This window comes from Typopeltis vanoorti, chromosome 16, assembly GCF_054136105.1.
Source record: "Typopeltis vanoorti isolate ZY-2024b chromosome 16, IOZ_Tvanoo_1.0, whole genome shotgun sequence".
NCBI lineage: Eukaryota > Metazoa > Arthropoda > Arachnida > Uropygi > Thelyphonidae > Typopeltis > Typopeltis vanoorti.
In genome coordinates, this window is record NC_143564.1 from 31,566,638 (window position 1) to 31,586,497 (window position 19,860).

The following is a 19,860-nucleotide window of genomic DNA, read 5'->3' on the forward strand; positions in this document are numbered from 1 at the left end:
TCCCAAATGTTGAAAGGTTTCGATGTGTGAAAATTAACGATAATTCATGAATATTTCCATGTTTAAAAATATGGTAATTTTTATGACCGGTCATAAACAGTAGTATTCCCTTTCCCGAATTACGTCCATGTTTAAAAATACACGGCTTGCTCAATGACATCACAGAACACTTACTCATTTTCCGCGGAACACAATTTGGAAAACTCTGCACTACGACACGTAGTTTGCTAAAGCATTTGATAGGATACCACACGAAAGCTGTTGTACAAATTTCAGAATATTGGATTGAAATATAAATCCTTGAATTCAATAAGCTGATGGTTGAAGACAGGTATCAAAAAGTGCTGTACTATGGGTGTATCTGCATATTTAAGGTGACCAGTGGTGTAACCCCCCAGGGATCAGTCCTTGGACCATTGTTGTTCAATATATATATTAATGACATTAGGAGGAATCTAACATGATATTCAATTGTTTGTTGATGATGGAAAGATAGGCAAAGCTATCGGAGATGTTAGTGATATCCAGAAAATTTTTTTTTGGACATACGGGAAATTTGGACAAAATAATGGCTATAATTTCAGTGTTAGTAAGTGTAAAGTTATGCGCTTTGGCGTGATGAGATTTCCAACAGCATATTATATTAGGAATTTGAAGTTCCAAATACACATGACAAAAATTACAAACACAACTCAAGAATAATTGCGATGCTGAAACGAATTTTGACATTTTAGAATAAGGAAGTCGTTTTGCTATTTACAAAAACTTCGATAAGACCGCGCCTGACCTACTATACGCCGATTTTTCTCCTGGTTCCAATGGGATAAGAAGTTGTGAAAAGGATGTGAAGAAGTGTTCGGCCGATTATAACGAGATTCTGTGGACAAATTGAAAGTATGTGGACTAGACTCTGGTTAACAGGAGAAAGAGGAGCAATGACAGAAGCCTGTCAACTTCTGAATGAGTGTTATGTCGTCTGATGAAATTTTCGTGATGGAAAGTAGGAAGAGAACAAGGGGGTACATGGAAGTTTGTTTGCAGTTAACAAAAGGGTACTAGCGAGATTTTCTTTCACAACGCGCAATGAGTGAGCAGAATAGTTTATCACTTTGTGTGATACATAGTTTCCCTCGAGGAGTTCTTCACTCCCCTGAAGTTTTAGATGATGATTTTTTTTTAAACACGTTATAATGTCTCAAAGATAATGCAAAATTTAAGCAACGATACTACATTTTCATTCATGTGATTCAAGAACAAGTTCTAATTAATAGAATTGTAATTTGCATAATGTGCAATTGATATAACAGGATAATTCATGAATTATTAGCGATAATAATACCGTAATATTGATTTGCCATTATAGTTCAGAGTTACACAAGGAAATATGATTGCATGAGAAGTTTAGATGTTTCTTTCAGTTTGAAAAAATATGATCATACAGAGTATCTACAATATATTGCGTAAACAATTCACACATCATATATTGTTTAGTACAAACATACAGTAAAGAATACTTTTTTATTATTATACTGCGTATTTACATAAAAAAGATCAGCTAATGCCTTTTTTATGGTCTAAATGTTTTAGAAAAAACTTTTAGACCAAAAAAATTTTAGAAAATGATCTAAAAGTTAGAGCTAAAACAGCCTCGCCTACTCTCTATATGGGAATAGACGAGGCCGTTTTAGCTCTAACTTTTGGAGATTGAGTGGGACAGTTCAATCTCCATTGGTACCCAACTAGAGATAGCTGTCCCAAGGCTACTAATTAAGCGGCACACAATGAAGAGACGGGTCCTCTGCAGAGCCGGCTCTAGGGGTTCTGGTACCACGATGCAATTTTAAGTTGAGCACCCCTTACTTTTTTTTTAAATGTAGTTAAAATTTAAAGGTTAAAAACTCAAAACATACATATTAATTGTGTACTTTGAAAAATACATATATTAACAACACAGCAAAAATAGCAAAACATACAAAAATTCACATAGACTAGATTACAGATGCATAAGTTGCCGATTACTGGCTCTGAGCAATTATAACTAGAAATGTACAAACTAGAAAAATTGCACAAAGACAAGCATCCTTTAATTTTGAATGGAAAAATAACCATAATAATAAAATAAATGATTTAAAAGTTTACTTGAATTGATTTTATGGAAGCAAATTGATCCAAAATTTCACTTGTTTCTAGTTTCTTGCAGATATCACCTTCTGTTGCGATCATTGACAGTCCAACCGGTCTTTCCTGTGAAATACTAGATCGTAGATATTTTCTAATTAGTCTGAGTGTTGAAAATGATCGTTCGCCACTTGCTACTTAAACTGTCAAAAATATTCGAAGAGAAATTGTTAAATTAATAAAGTCGCTTTCTAAATCATTTGCGTATATATATTACAATATTTTCATCGAGTCTAAAGCTGTCACTATCGTATGATGTCCTTTAGAATTTGTATTTCATTACATAATTCGATGACACAAATATCCTTTTCTTCAACATCAGTCAACGCAACTTGTAATTCATCACAGTGTTTTCTTGAAGTGTCCTCACTCATATTAGAAATTTCCCTTAAACTGGATAAAAAGTGAAATATGTTAAAGTGATTTGCCGAAGATAAAACCTTTCAGCCAAAGAATTAATAGTGTCCACAATTGAAAAAAAAAAAAAATTAACTTTAAAGTTATATTGCGGATCAACTAGCGCTTCGTCCAAACATTAATAGCTGAACAATAATTTCTTACATCTGCGTAATGTACTGCTTTTGAACTCAGGAGAAATGTCTAAATCTAATGCTAATACTTTTGTCGAGTCAAGTATAACATTAAAATTTTCATTCGATCCAAATTCTTTAGTGAAGTCTATTACATTATATAACGCATTAGATTCATTTAAATTTGTGTTTGGATTCTCAAGCATTTTACTCACTACACTGATCCAACACAAAATTCATACCAGATTATAAGGGAACATAAAAATCCATAACCTTTAATTTTCTAAGCTAATATTTCTGCTTTATATTTTGTATAATTTGAATATTATCATAAATTTCCACAAAATAATCTAAAACGTCTCCAATAATATACGAGGATGTTCTGAAAAGTTCTTGGCCTCGACTATAGATGGCGACACCATCGGCAAGATTTTTTTCTTTTCTAAGTTGGTACATCTGTCATAAGCATCCATGTGAATTTGCAAGTCATTCCATCAAGTAGTTTGTTTTATACAGCTGTCTGAAGCAAAAGTGTTGTCTGTATCCCTTGAAATGGATACAATTGAGTATCGTGTGGTTATAAACTTCTTTGTAAAAGAAGATTTAACGCCAAAAGAAATTCATTCGAAGTTCATAAAAGTTTATGGGCACTCTCCTCCTTCGTATTCGACAATTAAGAAATGGGTTGCCGAGTTTAACCGTGGCCGTACCAGCCTTGAAGATGATCCACGTGAAGGACATCCAAAAAGTGTAATGGCACCAGAAATCATTGATCAAGTGCACGATATGGTATTGGATGACTGGCGAGTCAAAGTGCGTGGAATTGCTGAGACTATAGGTATTTCAAAATAACGTGTAGGATATATTTTGCAAATAAAAAAACTTTGCGCAAATAGATGCCGCGCTTGCTCACAGGTCAAAAACGCACTCGTACGAAAATCTCTGAACAGTGCTTGAACAAGAATAAAACAGATTTTGTGCGTCGATTTATTACTATGGATGAGACTTGGATTCACCATTAACACACCAGAATACAAACAGTGGACAGAAGCCGGTTGTTCAGCGCCAAAGAAGACAAAGTCGATTCCATCAGCAGGAAAGGTCACTGCATCGGTGTTTTGGGATGCTAGACATTTTTTTTATTAATTATCTTGAAAAGGGTAAAACAATAACGGAGAATATTATTCCGATGTTTTAACCAGACTAGACAAAAAAATTCGCGAGAAAAGACCCAGTTTGCAGAAGAAAAAAAATCATCTTTCATCAGGACAATGCACCTGCCTACAGAGTTGTTTTGCCAATGGGAAAATTAAGGGATCTGCACTATGAATTATTGCAACATCCACCCTATTCCCCAGTTTGGCTCCCTCTGACTTCTATCTCTTCCCAAAACTAAAACTCTTCTTCGCTGGTCAGCCTTTTTCTTCGAATCAAGAAGTGATTGCAGCTGTAGAGGAGTATTTTACAGATCTTACTGAGAACCACTACTGGGACGGAATAATGGTTCTGGAGCATCACTGGAATAAATGTATTAGTCTGTAGGAAGATTATATTGAAAAATAAAAATAATTTCGAAATTATAAATTCGTTTTTCATTGTTAGGCCGAGAACCCTCGTATATAAGCGAACGAAGAGCATCAATCCTCGTTTCCCATAAGGTTTTAAGTGCAATTTTGATGTACTTTTTCAGCACATCCCATTGTCTAGTCAAAGCACTAAAGAAATTATAAATTTCTTGTATAGTGCTTAAAAAAATTACTGTTTCAGTATTAACCTAAACAGCATCAGCGATCACCAAATTTAATGTGTGTGTGTGTGCTGTGCACGGGCATTTATTATCAGACGCAAACAATCTGGAAAACACCACTCGATTTGGATTATTATAATTTTATTCCTAGTGTACGATTTTTTTTTATCTTGATTTATTATATTCAGCTTGACCGTTTTGGCTAATGACTTTGGCTTTCTTGCATTTAATCTTATCTATGTAATTTGTGCCATAGGCAAAAATAAATAAATAAATAAATAAAAATAAATTATTATATTTACGGCTATTTTGCCTGCTTCTTTCGAAATTTTCCTAGTTTCTACAAACATTCGGCTTTAAAATAATGTTGGCTTATATACGAGGGTTCTCGAACTAACAATGAAAAACGAATTTATAATTTCCAAATTATTTTTATTTTTCAACGTAATCTCCCTTAAGACTAATACATTTATTCCAGCAATGCTCCAAGGCCATTATCCTGTCCCTGTAGTGGTTCTCAGAAAGATCTGCGAAATACCCCTCTACAGCTGCAATCACGGAAAATTAGTAGCAGAAAATAAAATAAAAAATAAAAAAAAAAACATACAATAGTCCCCCCCCCCCATCTGCGAGGGATACGTTCCAAGACACTCCGCAGATACCTGAAACCGAGGATGGTGCCCAACCCTATATATACAGTACTATGTTTTTTCCTATACATACATACCTGTGATAAAGTTTAATTTATAAATCAGCACAGTAAGAGATTAACGACAATAACTAATAATAAAATAGAGCAATTATAACAACATACTGCAATAAATTACTAATTATAAAGAGCCAAAGGCTTCAATTCGGCAACGTAAAATTATTTAAATTATGGGTAGTGACCTTCTCTCATAATGTAGAACAGTAACAGAGCTCCTAGGAGCTGGGTTTCACATTATGGGTAAACACCAAGAATAGTGATCGGAGCTTGCTCCACCCTTACTATGAGTTGCCTCAGTGTAGCACTACCAAATGGATCAGATGTTGTACCACCCAGGTATTTGCTTACGCTTGGACTCGCCGAACTTTATATAGTTTCTATATTCGGCATGAAACTCTTAGATTTCTATTTTTGAGTTCCTTATTCGGCTCTAAAACAAATGTGGGATGTAATATCCCCTTAATTTAAATAATACTGTAATAAAGTTATTTGCCGGCAAAGGTTGGCCATTTGGTAGAGCCTCTGCTACTAATGGCTCAGTTAAGTAAGTTTGAGTGCGGTTAGTAGTTGGAAGGAGCCAATCGTTAGATGCTGTTGGCACACTCTCCCTCGATGAGTTTTTTGGACCCCCTGGAGGTGTCAAATAATAATAATAATCTGAATGTGAAAGGAATCTAGCAACCTCAGCATGTGTGTAGCTTTCTCCACCTTTCAACGAGTTGCCCCGATGTTGGACTGCCTCTGGGATCAGCCAAATTGTCTATTACTAAAAGAAAGAGACATACAGCTTCATTTTCGCGATGTAAAATTACATCGGAAAAGTGGATATTAGATCCAACATTATTTCAAAGCCGAATGTTTGTAGAAACTATGAAAGTTTCATAAGTTGACCTGGGAGCTAACGAGAATACAATCCTCGGCATTCCGGAGTTGCCTTAGGTCTCGTAAACTCTGCGGTCAACTTACGAAATTTTCATAGTTTGTACAAACATTCGGCTTTGAAATAATGTTGGAACTAATATCCACTTTTCCGGTGTAATTTTACATCGCGAAATTGAAGCTGTATGTCTCTTTCTTTTATTAACAGGCAATTTGGCTGATCCCAGAGGTAGTCCAACACCAGGCCAACTCGTTGCAAAGGTGGAGAAAGTTACACACATGCTGAGGTTGCTAAGATTCCATTCACATTCAGATAACTTTATTACAGTATGTTGTTATAATTGTTTATTTCATTATTAGTTGTTGTTGTTAATCTCTTACTGTGTCTAATTTATAAATTAAACTTTATCACAGGTATGTATGTATAGAAAAAACATAGTATATATAGGGTTCGGCACTACCCGCGGTTTCAGTATATGCGAGGTGTCTCGGAACGTATTCCCCGCGGATAAGTATTGTATGTTTTTTTTTTTTTTTTTTTTGCCCACGGCACAAACGACATAGATAAGATTAAATGCAAAAAAAAAAAAAGTCAGTCATTGGCCAAAATGAATATAATAAATCAAGATGAAAAAAAAAAAAACCTCACGAACTCTTTTGCAGTTACTATGCAATGTTTGGTCCAAATTTTTGAGATTGTTTGCTTTTAATAATAAATGCCGCCAAAATAGAAATGAGAGTGGCACTTAGTCATTTTGCTATCAAAAAGACATTCAAAAATTAACACACACACACAAAAAGGGAAAAAAAACATGAAAGGACGGATAATTTTCTTTTTCCCCTTCCACTACGAGAATCTATTAGAAAAACGTTCGAATCTATCATCACTATCACCACTGCCCTCTATATCTCTTGTCAATAACTTCGAGAAAATTTTAAAGAGGGCATTTTTATAGAAAAGGCAGTTCGTTCATTTTGATGGTTTTAGAATACATATGAAAAACCACATGTAAGCTTATTATCGTTTCCATTTCTTTACTAATTAATAAATTACTTTGAATTTGCGGTTAAATTAACTGATTATATGGAAAGATTTTTGTTTATTCCTCATATTAACATATACTAATCAATTTTGCGCCATTCTATCCCATGTATCTTCCACTGAGACTACTGATCTGTGATTGCCAACTAACCAGTGCTGCGCCGTGGGTAGGAGGCGCCCTTGTGCAAAACTTTTTCAGCGCGCCATAAAATAAGTTTCCATGAAAAATTTTACTTTGTTAAACGTACAAAACAGTTTATACTCATAAAAATAAATTTTATTTAACAATAGTAAAAGATTGTAATTACTAAAATTTATTAATAAGGAATTTTTAATAATAAAAAATTTCAAAAATGTTTCATTTCGTTAATATATAAATAAACAAAAATTACTTTTATTTTAATATAAAAAGAAATATTATTACATAACAAAGATAATTTGGAATGCTTTTAACAATAACAATTAGGATAAATATAGATTTATTTTACATATTTATCCGTCTTGCTTTAGCCGCCACAAAATTTTTAATAATATTTTTAATGTCTAATGAATCCATAATATTATTTTCAGTTGATGTAATTGATAAATCCGTTAGAAGCTCTCCAGACATTGTTGACCACAAATAATTTTTTATTAGTTTCAGTTATGAAAAACTTCTTTCCTCTGATGCTACGGATATTGGTAATGTTAAATAATTACGCATTACAATCGCAGTATTCGGAAACGTGTTGGTTAATTTATTTTCGTATATATAATTTCAAACATCCTGAGGAGCCGACTCTTTTTTTTTTTTTTTGCAAAGTTTTTAATTCTTCAAATAAAGTCATACCATCAATATCGTGATTGTCGGAACCTTGATTGTCGCTCAGTTTTAAGTGCAAATGTTTACAATGTTTTCATTAAATCTTCATCGCTCCAATCTTTTAATTTGCTAATGTCTCTTATAACTTTAAGATTATAAGAGATAATTTCAGTCATCTTTCCCTGATGACTGAAATTATTGTCATGTCTAAAATCGCGAAGAAAAAATTTATTTTAAAATTTTCTTTAGGATCATGCCTTGTCTCATCTGATGCTTCATAACCAAACATTTTTGTTTTTGTTATTTTGCGAATATCTTGAAAAACAGGATCAATATTAAGATCGTTTGCTACTTCTTTTGCAGTTCTAATAATATTTTCAAAATAATATTGGTCTGTTCAGCGAGTATTTAATTCTTGTATAACATAATTAAGATTTTTTGTAATTTTTCCTATATCAAATGTCGGATTCTGCATTATTTTGCTTGCAACATTTACTAGACTTAAGATTTCGTACCAAACATGAACAGAGCAAATAAATTTAAACGAATAAATCTTTGAAATTAAGTTGTCTGCCTGAACTCTAGAATCGATATCTTTAGTTTCATCTTCCTTAATATCAAAAATAGCCTGGTAAATTTCCTTGATATTATTTTTAAATGGCTTTATTGCTTCTACTCTATTTTTCCACCTAGTAGCAGAAAGTGGTTTTAAATTTAAAACACGAATATGTTTTTTTAATATAGCCCAACGCTTCAGAGATATTGAAAAATAATTATATAATTCTTGTATTACCCAAAAAAACTTTATAGTTTCACAGGATATCTTAGCTGCATCATTAACTACCAAATTTAATGAAGGGCAGCACGGGAATAAAAAAAAGCCCTTGAATTTATTTCAAGGATTTTATCTGCAGTCCATTATGTTTGCTTCGCATATTTGAACCATTATAAGCTTGGCCGCGTAAATCCAATATGTTAATATTAAATAATTTTAAATACTTTTTTATAAATTCAAATAGTCCTTGCCCAGTGGTATCTTCTACAGATCGAAAACCCCAAAAATATTCATGAATTTTTGCTATATTTGTATCTTTATTTTGATTAACAAATCTAATAACAATAGATAATTGTTATTAGATTAGTAGATTATTGCATAATCTACTCCACGTTTAGCCAATTTCTGTCTTTCATTTTCAAATCGAAAACCCAACTTCTCAATTACAAGGTGAGGAAGAATAGCAGTATGCAAGTCATTGCTGCATAGGTGAGCCTAGGATATTCCGAGTCTATGTGGAGCTCAAAGGCCGTCATACCTAACGACCTGTCTTAAGGTTTGTGAAATAAAATCTGTGATAATATTGATAACGTTTCACTTCAAACAAATTATAATAAAACTGGTGATGTATTAAGTTAAAATATTGTTAGATTATTAATTCTTAATAATCTAACAATAATAAATATTAAGAATTAATAAAGGAAGAATAGCAGTATGCAAGTCACTGCTGCATAGGTGAGCGAGACTAGGATATTCCGAGTCTTGTGGAGCTCAAAGGCTGTCATACCTAACGACCTGTCTTAAGGTTAACTATCTCTTTCGATGAAAGCTTATCCTTGATATTTTTTATGCATTTTGTCCAAGTAAAACTTTTTTTTTTTTAAGCATTAAATCATCCAGAGGTGTGAAGCTCTCAAAATCTTGAATTGTCAAAACCTTTCTGCCATTATTCCATTTTTTTTTTTTTTTTTTTTGTAACTACTCTTACTTTATCATGACCATTAAAGGTTATGACATTTTTTCCTTGCAAAGCAAAGTTCAAATTACTCAAGATGCTGGAAATAGTGACTAAATATTCCAGTAGGGCAAGCCAGGAGAAATGACATGCAATAGGAGAGGTAAGATAATACTTGACTTCCACTACCATGGAGGCAGATTTTGATCTCGCCTTGCAATTCAAAGAAAAGGCAAGAATGTTTCCACGAGATAGGGCATGGTGAATATTATGCTTCTTAGTACACTGAAACTGTACAAATTATATAAACTTTTTTTTTAAATTAATAGGATGTTGAACATATCATATTTCTAAACTGCACCTGAAAATTTACAAAAACTAAGATTTAAAAATATTTACTAATAAAATTCTCTCGGACCCATACTTTGAGAAAGACTGCTTTAGATGTTACATACTGTGTGTGTGTGTTTATTTATTTATATATCTATATATATATATACTGTATATGATAATAAATGGTTGCTGAGTTAGTCGATCTTAGTCAAAGGCAAGAAGTTTTACTGCTTCGCACAGTGATGGTTTGCCAGTGAACTTAATATCTTACTGCTGAGGAACACTGACCTGTCAAGACTGTTTTGCAGAATGACAAACTTGAGTTTTTGGATAGTGGCGGAGGACACTTTTTTAATCTCCGTAAATGACTATACAAATCACCTATGTCTGAAAAGTTCTTATGAACTTATTTAGTTCTGGATGATAAATAATTCCCACATATCAGAAACAAAAGAAAAACTTGCATAAGTCCTAAAACAAATATTAAAATATATTTAATAAACAAATAAGGATATTATAAATTCCACTGAATAAGAAAAGAAATAATGGGAATTCCGTGTTTATGTTTATGAATAAATAACTGCCAAGTTAGTCGATCTTTGACAAAAGCAAGTTTTATTCCCTCCCCTCCAGAAACTCAGAAAACTAGACTAGAAGCATGGTAGTACTTATGCACAAGTGCATGAGGTTCTTGTGGGGGAGGGCAAAAAATACTATCATCTTAGGCTGCGAGGCACTGGGATAGCAACATGGGATGGGAGGATAACAATAGTGAGGCCTTTCTAAGATGTAGAAGTAAAACCTTAAGAATAGCAACATGGAAGACGTTGATTCTCGTAGACAGGCTTATATGTTGGTTATGCATTTCTAAATCACTTAGGGAATTGAACAACGTAGATCCGAATATAAATTAAATTATACTTTAATAAATATTTCTGATATTTCGGCAATGTTACGTTGCCATTTTCAAAAGGAACTTACAAAAAAGGCACGTGCACGCAGGCACTACAACACAGTAACTGAGAATGAAGATATGAAGCTATCGTTCTCCTAGAAGTCCTGATGGTGCCCTCTAGCGGGCTAAGTAGGTGTTCTTGGCCGTTGGGCTGAAGGTCTGCCTCCCAAATTTGGGGCAGTCGCATACAACCAAATTTGTTGAGGTTTGGAGAGTTTCTTAGGGCTGAGGCTGATTCCATAAATAGTCTTTCGAATTTGTATTTGCTACAGTGTATTACTGTAGCTTTCTTCCACCGTATTCTGTGGCATGTATCCAGAGCATGGTCTGCAAGACCAGAATGGCTGTACTTGTGAAACCGGATGTAGTCCTTGTGTTCAGAAATTCTGATATTCGCTGTCCTGCCTGTTTGGCGAATACTGTGTTGTAGTGCCTGCGTGCACGTGCCATTTTGTAAGTTCCTTTTGAAAATGGCAACGTGACGTTGCCGAAATGTCGGAAAAATTTATTAAAGTATAATTTAATTTATATTCGGATCTACGTTGTTCAATTCCCTAAGTGATTTAGAAAAGCGAATGTCAGAACATTATACCAACCTTACATAAAAAACAAAACAAAACCATACAATCATGTATTCAGGTGGCCATTCACATACACATGGTGTAGCAATAGTGATGAAGATCAACACTGCCAACGGCATGCTGGGCTACTGGCTCATTAATGATAGAATAATAATGGTGAAAATTGCAGCCAAACCTTTATTATAGTTATAATTCAAGTATATGCACCTGCTACAGAACACCAAGAGAATGAAATTAATGAATGTTACTAGCAAATTCAAGAGGCAATTTCAACAACAAAATCAGATGATGTACTACTAACAATGGAAGATATGAATACCAAAGTTGGATCAGAAAAAACTTCAAGATGCATGGGGCATTATGAACTGGGTCACAACTATGGCAGAGGAGACAAACTTATCCAGTTTTGTGAAGAAAATTGCCTTGTGATGACTAATACAATGTTCAAACACCATCCAAGAAAAATTTACACCTGGAAGAGTCCAGGAGACCTGAAGAAATGAAATAGACTATATCGTGATAATTGATAGATTTAAAAATTGCATTAAACAAGCAAAGACATATCCAGGAGCAGATCATAATCCAGTAGTGGTAAAAGAAAGATTAAAATTAAAAAGCATAAAAAGAAGCTAGACAAGTCCAAAATATCACACCAGTATTCTTAAAGAAGCAAGTATAAAAGATAAATTTGCATCTGAAATAAAAATTTGAATAATAAACTTGGTAATATAAATGTAACAGAGAGGGAGGACTCAGCTTCTTGTTATTGTTGTTGTTCTGTAGTTTTCTCTCTTTTTGTTTTGTTGATGTTTTGCCCTCTGCTTTTTCTTTTGCAATTTTATGTGCTTCAAGCTCTATAAAGTCTATCTTAAAACTCATCATCCACAGCCCCACCAACTGCTTTGCATCTTCAATGTCAAACTCCAAGTCTCTAGTAGCTATGTTGCCATCAATCTCTCATAAGATTTCGTTGTCAAATATTTTGAATTCATGAACATATATTTTCAGCAGCAGCTTCTAAAACACCATTAATACACAGTGTTATCATTGATATTTAAATAGTAATGGTATTTTAATATAATTATAAAGAGTACAAAGAGCAGGCCAGGCTGGTGACTCAATTGGTACAGTAGAAATGAGGTGTGAGCAGAAATTAGACAATTGAGCCAAGAAAAATCCTTGTGAGTTCTTTTGATATGTGGCAAGTAGAAGAAAGAATGACTATGGTAGGGTGATGTTAGTTAATGACAATGAACTGATGTAGAGAATATAGTTCAAGTATTCAATAAGCAGTTTATCAGGGTATGATTTATAGTAAAATTTTATAGTAAAAAAAAAATACTATAAAATTGCAAGTATAAAGAACAGTAAGCAGGTTATGTTTTTCATTAAAAAAATATAACATATTATAAGAATAACAAATAAATTCAAAATTTTTAAAGGAAATACTAATTGTAAATCTATCCAATCTTGAAATACTGTTCTCAGATTTGGAGTGGTGCACCTAAAACCTCTAAAAATTCTTGATGTTGTTTAGAAGATAGCAATTATGTTGACTGACAACTCCTCGCTCACAGATTCTCTTTAGCCATTACCTCAAAGACTGCCAATTGTTGCATTGTGTCTTTTCTACTGATATGTCCACAGGTGATGTTCAGCAGAACTGGTATCCATCATATTTCTGCTAAACCTACAGGAACACAAGTTCCTGTAGGCTTAGATATGCTAAAGAGAAGCCGCAAAGTGCTTCCTTTAATTGAAAATTCTCAACTTCATAAGGAAAGAAAAAAATCATATGCTGAGGTTGCTAAGATTCCATTCACATAACTTTTATTACAGTATACTGTTTTAACTGTTCTATTTTATTAGTTATTGTTGTTAATCTTTTACTGTGCCTAATTTATAAATTAAACTTTATCATAGGCATGTATGTATAGGACAAAAACATAGTATACATATAGGGATCGGTACTATCTGCAGTTTTTGGTATCCACTGGGGGTCTTGGAACATATCCCTGCAGATAAGGGGGAACTACTGTACAGTGATTACAAGTAAATCATTCGCACAATAAATCATGTTTTGAGTGGATGGTAAAGGATATAGAACATTATATACAATGATAATTCCAATTACAAATCCTAATGAATATCACCAGTGACGTTTTTCCATTTTCCAAACAGATCACTGGGATTTTTTTTTTAAACTTCTCAAAAAGCATTCATATCTGCTATAGTTCAGAAATTTTAAAGTAGTAAACAATTACTCTGAAATATTTGTATAATAAATTGTTACTATTATAATTCCTATTATTATAGTATGTCCACAGATACGAGACCCTTCGACACTTCTGTGCATGTCAAAAGAAGGACAATCCATTCCGATAATAGAGTAATCAATCTGTATTGTGGGATGAGTGTTTATTATTACACGTCAGAAAATTCACTTCTCTTTTATGATCATTGAAGTTTTTAAAGTGGTAACTATTTTGCTTGTATAACAGTTGGAAAATTTTACGTATAAAGCATGTGATTTTGCATGTTGGTGACCAATTCGTACATTGCCTTATTTCTTTCTCCCCTTCAACACGAACTGACGCTTCTTGGCAGTCTGCCAACGAGAGCTCTCACTTCTGTAGTCGGACTATATTATTATTATTTTATGGCATCTCCATGGAGTCCAATGACTCATTGCAGGAGACCCAAATCAACCATCATACCGCTCTTCGAATCCATTCCCTTCAGGGAACTCAAACAATTCTGGCAATCACAATCCATTCCACTCATTCACCACTCTTCAAGCAAAAAATCTGGTCTAACCTCACTCTTAGACAACTTCCATGGATGGCCCTAGTTCACTGACTATTTGTCATATATTGAAAAATTTCACTTGCATCAATTTTATAAAACCCCTTTAATATCTTAAAAGTTTGTATCATGTCTCTTTTTTTCTGCCTATCAACCAAACTTTGTAACCCATAAACCAATTTTGGAATGATTAGATACCTTGATTAGTAAATTTTTTGTTAAACTGTTATTATATACACAAATAAGAGAATATCACACAGAAGAAATCACAAAATTTTTTCATTATTTATTCACAATTTGTTTTTCAACTAAAATAGCTCATTATAAAACTAGGACTGCCTATTCCAAACATATACATATGAATAATAAACAATATTATCAGTACAGATTAGAATTGTTATAAAAATAGTAAAAAAATATAAATTATGCACTTTATTCACATAAATACCAAAGCAGATACCGCTGACATACTGTATATTGAAGAAATTCAAGAAAAATAGTGCAGGAATTCAAAAACAACCTGTAATAATAAAAATAAAATTAATAAAAAAACATATTCTTCTTATTTAAAGATATACAAAACAAACTGTTTCCTTAACATTTCATAAATATTTTATGAAATAGTTTTTTAATATTGTTAGATCCTGAATGAAGAGTTTTCATTCTAGAAAATTTTCATTCCGAAATAACAAGTGTAATAGATCAACAAGGAGATGCTTGTGCTTAAGTAAAGAAGAAAACTGTAAAAATTGCAATAAATTGGATACCTTAATATGGAATTTATTTAATCTAAGTAAAATGATCTGTTAAACTGTAACAATTAAGAGGTATTCTATATGAAATGTTTGTCATGAGGTAAAACCAAAAGTTCCAAGTCCCCTGGTGAAACGTTCGGGGTGAACGTTTGGCCTAAGGCAGTGGCACTTGCACGGGCAACAGAGTGCGCTCATATTTCTCAGACGACGCAGAGGAGAGGATCATCCAGTGTGCACAAGGAGACGTGCTAGAAGGGACCATCACGCATGCAAAAGCAAGAGGATCGGTACTTAGTGAGAAAAAATGTAGCAGTAAAGAGGGCACCAAAGGTGCAACATAAAAGAAGTCTGCTCCACTTCGAGAGGTTTTTTTTCGTTCTTCGTGGATGTCGTGCCTCTTCATGGATTCCGGACCACCTTCGGTAGTTTGATGTCAACAACCGTCATTCCAGAGTCCAGGCCGGCAATGCAGATGGCAAGAAATGGCAGCAGAGCGAGTCAAGAGCAGGCACAATGACAGCTTTTCGAGATAGCCAGATCGAAGGACCACAATGAATGACCAGGTGAGTCAAAGCCAGACTGAGACGTTCTAGTCACATTAGAGGAAGAAGGACTGAGCAGTGCAGGCTGAATTAAGAACTAAGTAATGGACCGATTGAACTTCATAAGAATTTGGTAATGTACAGATTTTAGTTTTCCTTTTCCTTTTGAAGAGAAGAAATGTTATAAGATAGTGTGTAAGGACATTTAGTGTAGGACTTTGAAGTAATTATTGTAGATAGCAACAGTATGACTCAAGTGAACGTTTCTTTAGAGAATGTTAAATAGATGCAGTGTGTCAAAATATATTATGTGAAGTGATTAACGAGATTAAGTAAAATAATTGTATGGATGCAATTTTAAGTCAGTATATTGTATAGAGGAAATGTTTAACCTTATAGAGAAAGCTCATGATAGAATCCAGTCGAGTTGAGATTTAGTTGTCCTAAATTGCTCTATAACTTAGAATGATATTAATTTAGTAGAGTGTATGTATGTGAACTTGTAATCTTATGATCTCAATAAATGTACTTTGTATTTTACCTAAAATTTGGCCTGAGATTGAATTCAATGCACCACTCATTTAACCTAGAACCAGAGCAGAATAGAATAGTATGTGCAATAACCACAACTGCAAACGACAAATAGTAAAGATTGACCATCGCTGTATATTTATCCTTGCAGAAACCTTCTAACTTAATGATATCGGCTGGTGCAACAAAACAAATATATTTGCCAGTATCTAGTCGGGAAATATCTCCAGACAGTAATAACAAAGGATTTGTCTCCAGTCTGAGGTAAACCCTTTGTCTAAGTAGTTAATACATGAAATCAATCTAGGGACTGGCCAGATTGTATAGATAACTTCTATTACTAGCACTGAAGCTCGTAATACAGTTAGGTCTTAAACACAGATAAGAAAAGAGAGGAGGTTAGAATAAAAATAGGAGAAAAGGTATATATAAAAAAATTAAATAATAAATAACGAACGAAGGGACAACATAACAATATCTACCACACCATATTATTTATTATTTACTTGGGAATCTTCACAGAGTCAAAGACTCCGTGTGGGAGATCTGCACTAACCATTATTCACATGATACTTATATCTCTGCATCAACTCATTCACTAACGAAGCATTCACAACTCTTGGTAACCCATTCGACACCCTCCAAACAAAAAATTTAGTTCTAACATACAGTATGGGTGGTGTCCTTATTGTTCACTCTGCACACCATAATTATTTAACTAGAGAGTCAGCATCTCCTATATTTCAGGCTACAGTAACAAAGCAGTATCTGCAGGCAAGCTGCCAGATAGTACATGGGACTGAACATGTTGTCATCATTTTGGGAGGCTTCTTGATCAACTGAGTAACAATCCTGCTACTTACTCAGCCAAGTTGTACATGGAAAGTCTATCTAGAGCAGCTTGCAGGGGAAACTAGAGGTCATTCTTGGATTCAAGTCTGGGCACTCTCTGTGTGTGAGAGTAATGACCATAAGTCCTTCACTCCTGTTGTATGGCTCTACTCTATAAATTTTTCTAATATTCCACTTGTTAGCATGAAAGAGATGACAAAAAATTCTAACATCACTGCATTTAAAAAACATCTCCTACTAAACAAAAACTAAAAACTTGATTTTACTAACATGTGCACTACCACTTACAGATATCCAAATATCATCTTCTGCAAATATATCTCACCAAAGCATTCCAAATTATATTATGCATGATGCCTTTCACAAGATGACGACTTGTACATTTGTCAGGTCTGATATCCCATGGCAGCGGTTATCAGACCTGGAATTTCCTTTATATGATATACTTTGGCTCAAGGATTCCTTCGTTGCCTTCATTTGCTGATGGTACCACTCTCTTAACTCTGATGACTTTACTAATTATTTCTCTCTGAAAGTTGATTATGTACAGTCTAAATTACCTTAACAGTGAGATAATCTTCCTTGAAAATTTCTAACAGGCAACACTGAAAGAGAAGATGAATTGTTTGTTGTCAGTAATGATTCAACACAAATTGCACTACCTCACCAGAATTCCAGATAATCCTCATCGTTCTTCTAATACCCTGGATCTTTTTTTGACCCTCTCTCTCCTTCCAAATACATAATTGATATTAGCTCTTCTCTTGGAAAGTCTAACTATAACCTTTAATATTTCCTTTACAATAGATTATTCATCTTACATTTATCTCAGCAACACATACCATGCCACTACTGTTTTTCCCAAATGGTCTCATTATTGCCCCTGCTCGTCTAATCCCAGCACTTGCTTTGATCTAATAACCAAAATTATTTTCACTGGGATGAGTGCTTTTATTTCCAACCACTCAGAACTCTCAATCCTTATCCATGCAAAAAATTCAACAAACATCCACTGGCTCAAATCAAAAACTCCACCTGCCACCTAGCTTACATTATTATTATTACTATTACATAACACCTCCAGGGAGTCCAAAGGCTCATTGAGGGAGGCACCTGCTCTACAACTCTCTGTCTCCACCACTCTCCACTAACCACAACTGTTAAATCTTGAATGAAGGAGAATTTATAATGTATTACCTTTCATTCAGATTTAACAAGTATCTAAATTCTGGATGTAATACTTGTATATTAATAAAAAGAAATTGAATATAAATGAAATGATAATAACATCCTTGAATTGAAATTTGCTGAATATTGTATTGTCAAATGTCTTATGAAAAAAAAAAAAAAAAAAGGGAAACAATTTAGGAATGGGTGAAGTATGTGTTAGTATGCGAACATTAGGCTAAAATCCCAGACAAGATAAGAAGATTAAATCATGACCTGAGGCCATCACATATGCAAAGGTCATGATACACGGGGGGGATCTCCCGTGAACGAGATTGAGAAGAGTCGGAAAGGAGTGCAGAGGAATCGAGGTGCAGTGTGAAGGTCATCGAGGGAATATATAGTTTTTGGTGACACAAAAACGAGGCTTTTTGCCTTTTGGTTTTTGCCTCAGATCTGTTCCAGTCATTCCCGGAGAAAGGAAGTTCCAGTGAGGTCGGAGTAAGATGAATGAGAGTGGTTATGCACCCAAGTAGAATGCCAATGTGCATTTAGGTCTCGGCATAGCAGAAGGTCAGCATAGGCCAAGAAGGAAATGCGGAACCTCGTGGACTAACATTGGCAGCAGTGCTTCGTGAACATCGTAGGCAACGAATCATGATCGCATTCGCATATCTACCTTTCAGAAGCAAGAACCTAAGGAACGTATCAGCCAGGTAAACTCGTCGAAAAGGGACCAGCTGAAGAAAATGCGAGCCATATAATTCCAATTGATGATCGCAAGTATAAGCCAGTGAAATCCTGACACCTTGGTAAAGTAAGAATTTTTTCCAAAATTTTGTATACAAAGAAAGTTAGATTGTGACGTAAAAGGGACTAATTAGAATTGTGATATATGAAGTGTCGTAGGACTTTAGGAGTTGAACTATGAATGGAGAATAAAGCAAGTTAGTGTCTATGAAGATAATTGTAACTTGCTTTATTAGTAATGAATAAAATTTTTCTTGTCAACCAAATAACCTGCCTGATCACTAATCTCAATGCACCACTCATAAAGAGAACCTATGTGTAAAATTATTGGGGATAGTCATGACTGCAGTGCAAAATAAGAATATATTAGATTATTGGTAAATTAAATATGGACGTAGACAACAGAATCAACAAAGCCGCTATGGTAGGAAGTCAATTGAATAAATTCATATGGAATAAGAGAGAAATTAGTTGGAACACTAAATTAGCTGTATACAAGACAGTGTTCAAGCTAGTTTTAACTTATGGATCTGAGAGCTGGGTCAGAAGTAAAACACTTGACCAAAGACTAGAGACCACAGATATGAGAGTTCTCAGAAAGATTAGAGGCATGAACAGATGGCATCAATGGCAATATCATATTAAAAACGAGGATATTAGGAAAGAACTTGACATTGTCAGCATCCAGGAATGCGTTAGCAGAGTTAATCTCAGGTGGTATGGTCACTTAAACAGAATGGACGAGGAAAGATTAGCAAAACAGGTGTTCTCTGCCAAGTTGGCAGGAAAATGACCCAGAAGTAGACCAAGGTGGATTGATATGGTACAAAGTGCCTTAGACAATAGAAATATAAGATATGATAATGTTGGAGTCTTGACAAGTAACAGACTGATTTGGAGGAAAATTGTAGATAGGAAGTTAGTAATAATGTAAATTTTTCATGTAGTACTATCATATCCTGTACACCCCTT

General features: G+C 34.0%; 1 protein-coding gene across 4 annotated transcripts in view; it reads right to left on the minus strand.

Annotated features, from left to right (window-relative positions):
- Positions 1-14,554: 14,554 nt before the first annotated feature.
- LOC150097930 (required for meiotic nuclear division protein 1 homolog) overlaps positions 14,555-19,860 on the minus strand; it is a 171,847-nt gene continuing 166,541 nt past the window's right edge. For all 4 annotated transcript variants that reach the window (XM_090406330.1, XM_090406333.1, XM_090406332.1 and 1 more), the window contains one exon: positions 14,555-14,811. In XM_090406330.1, the coding sequence (XP_090262456.1) occupies positions 14,779-14,811 (33 nt within the window). In that variant the 3' untranslated portion in view covers positions 14,555-14,778. The remainder of the gene's footprint in view (positions 14,812-19,860) is intronic.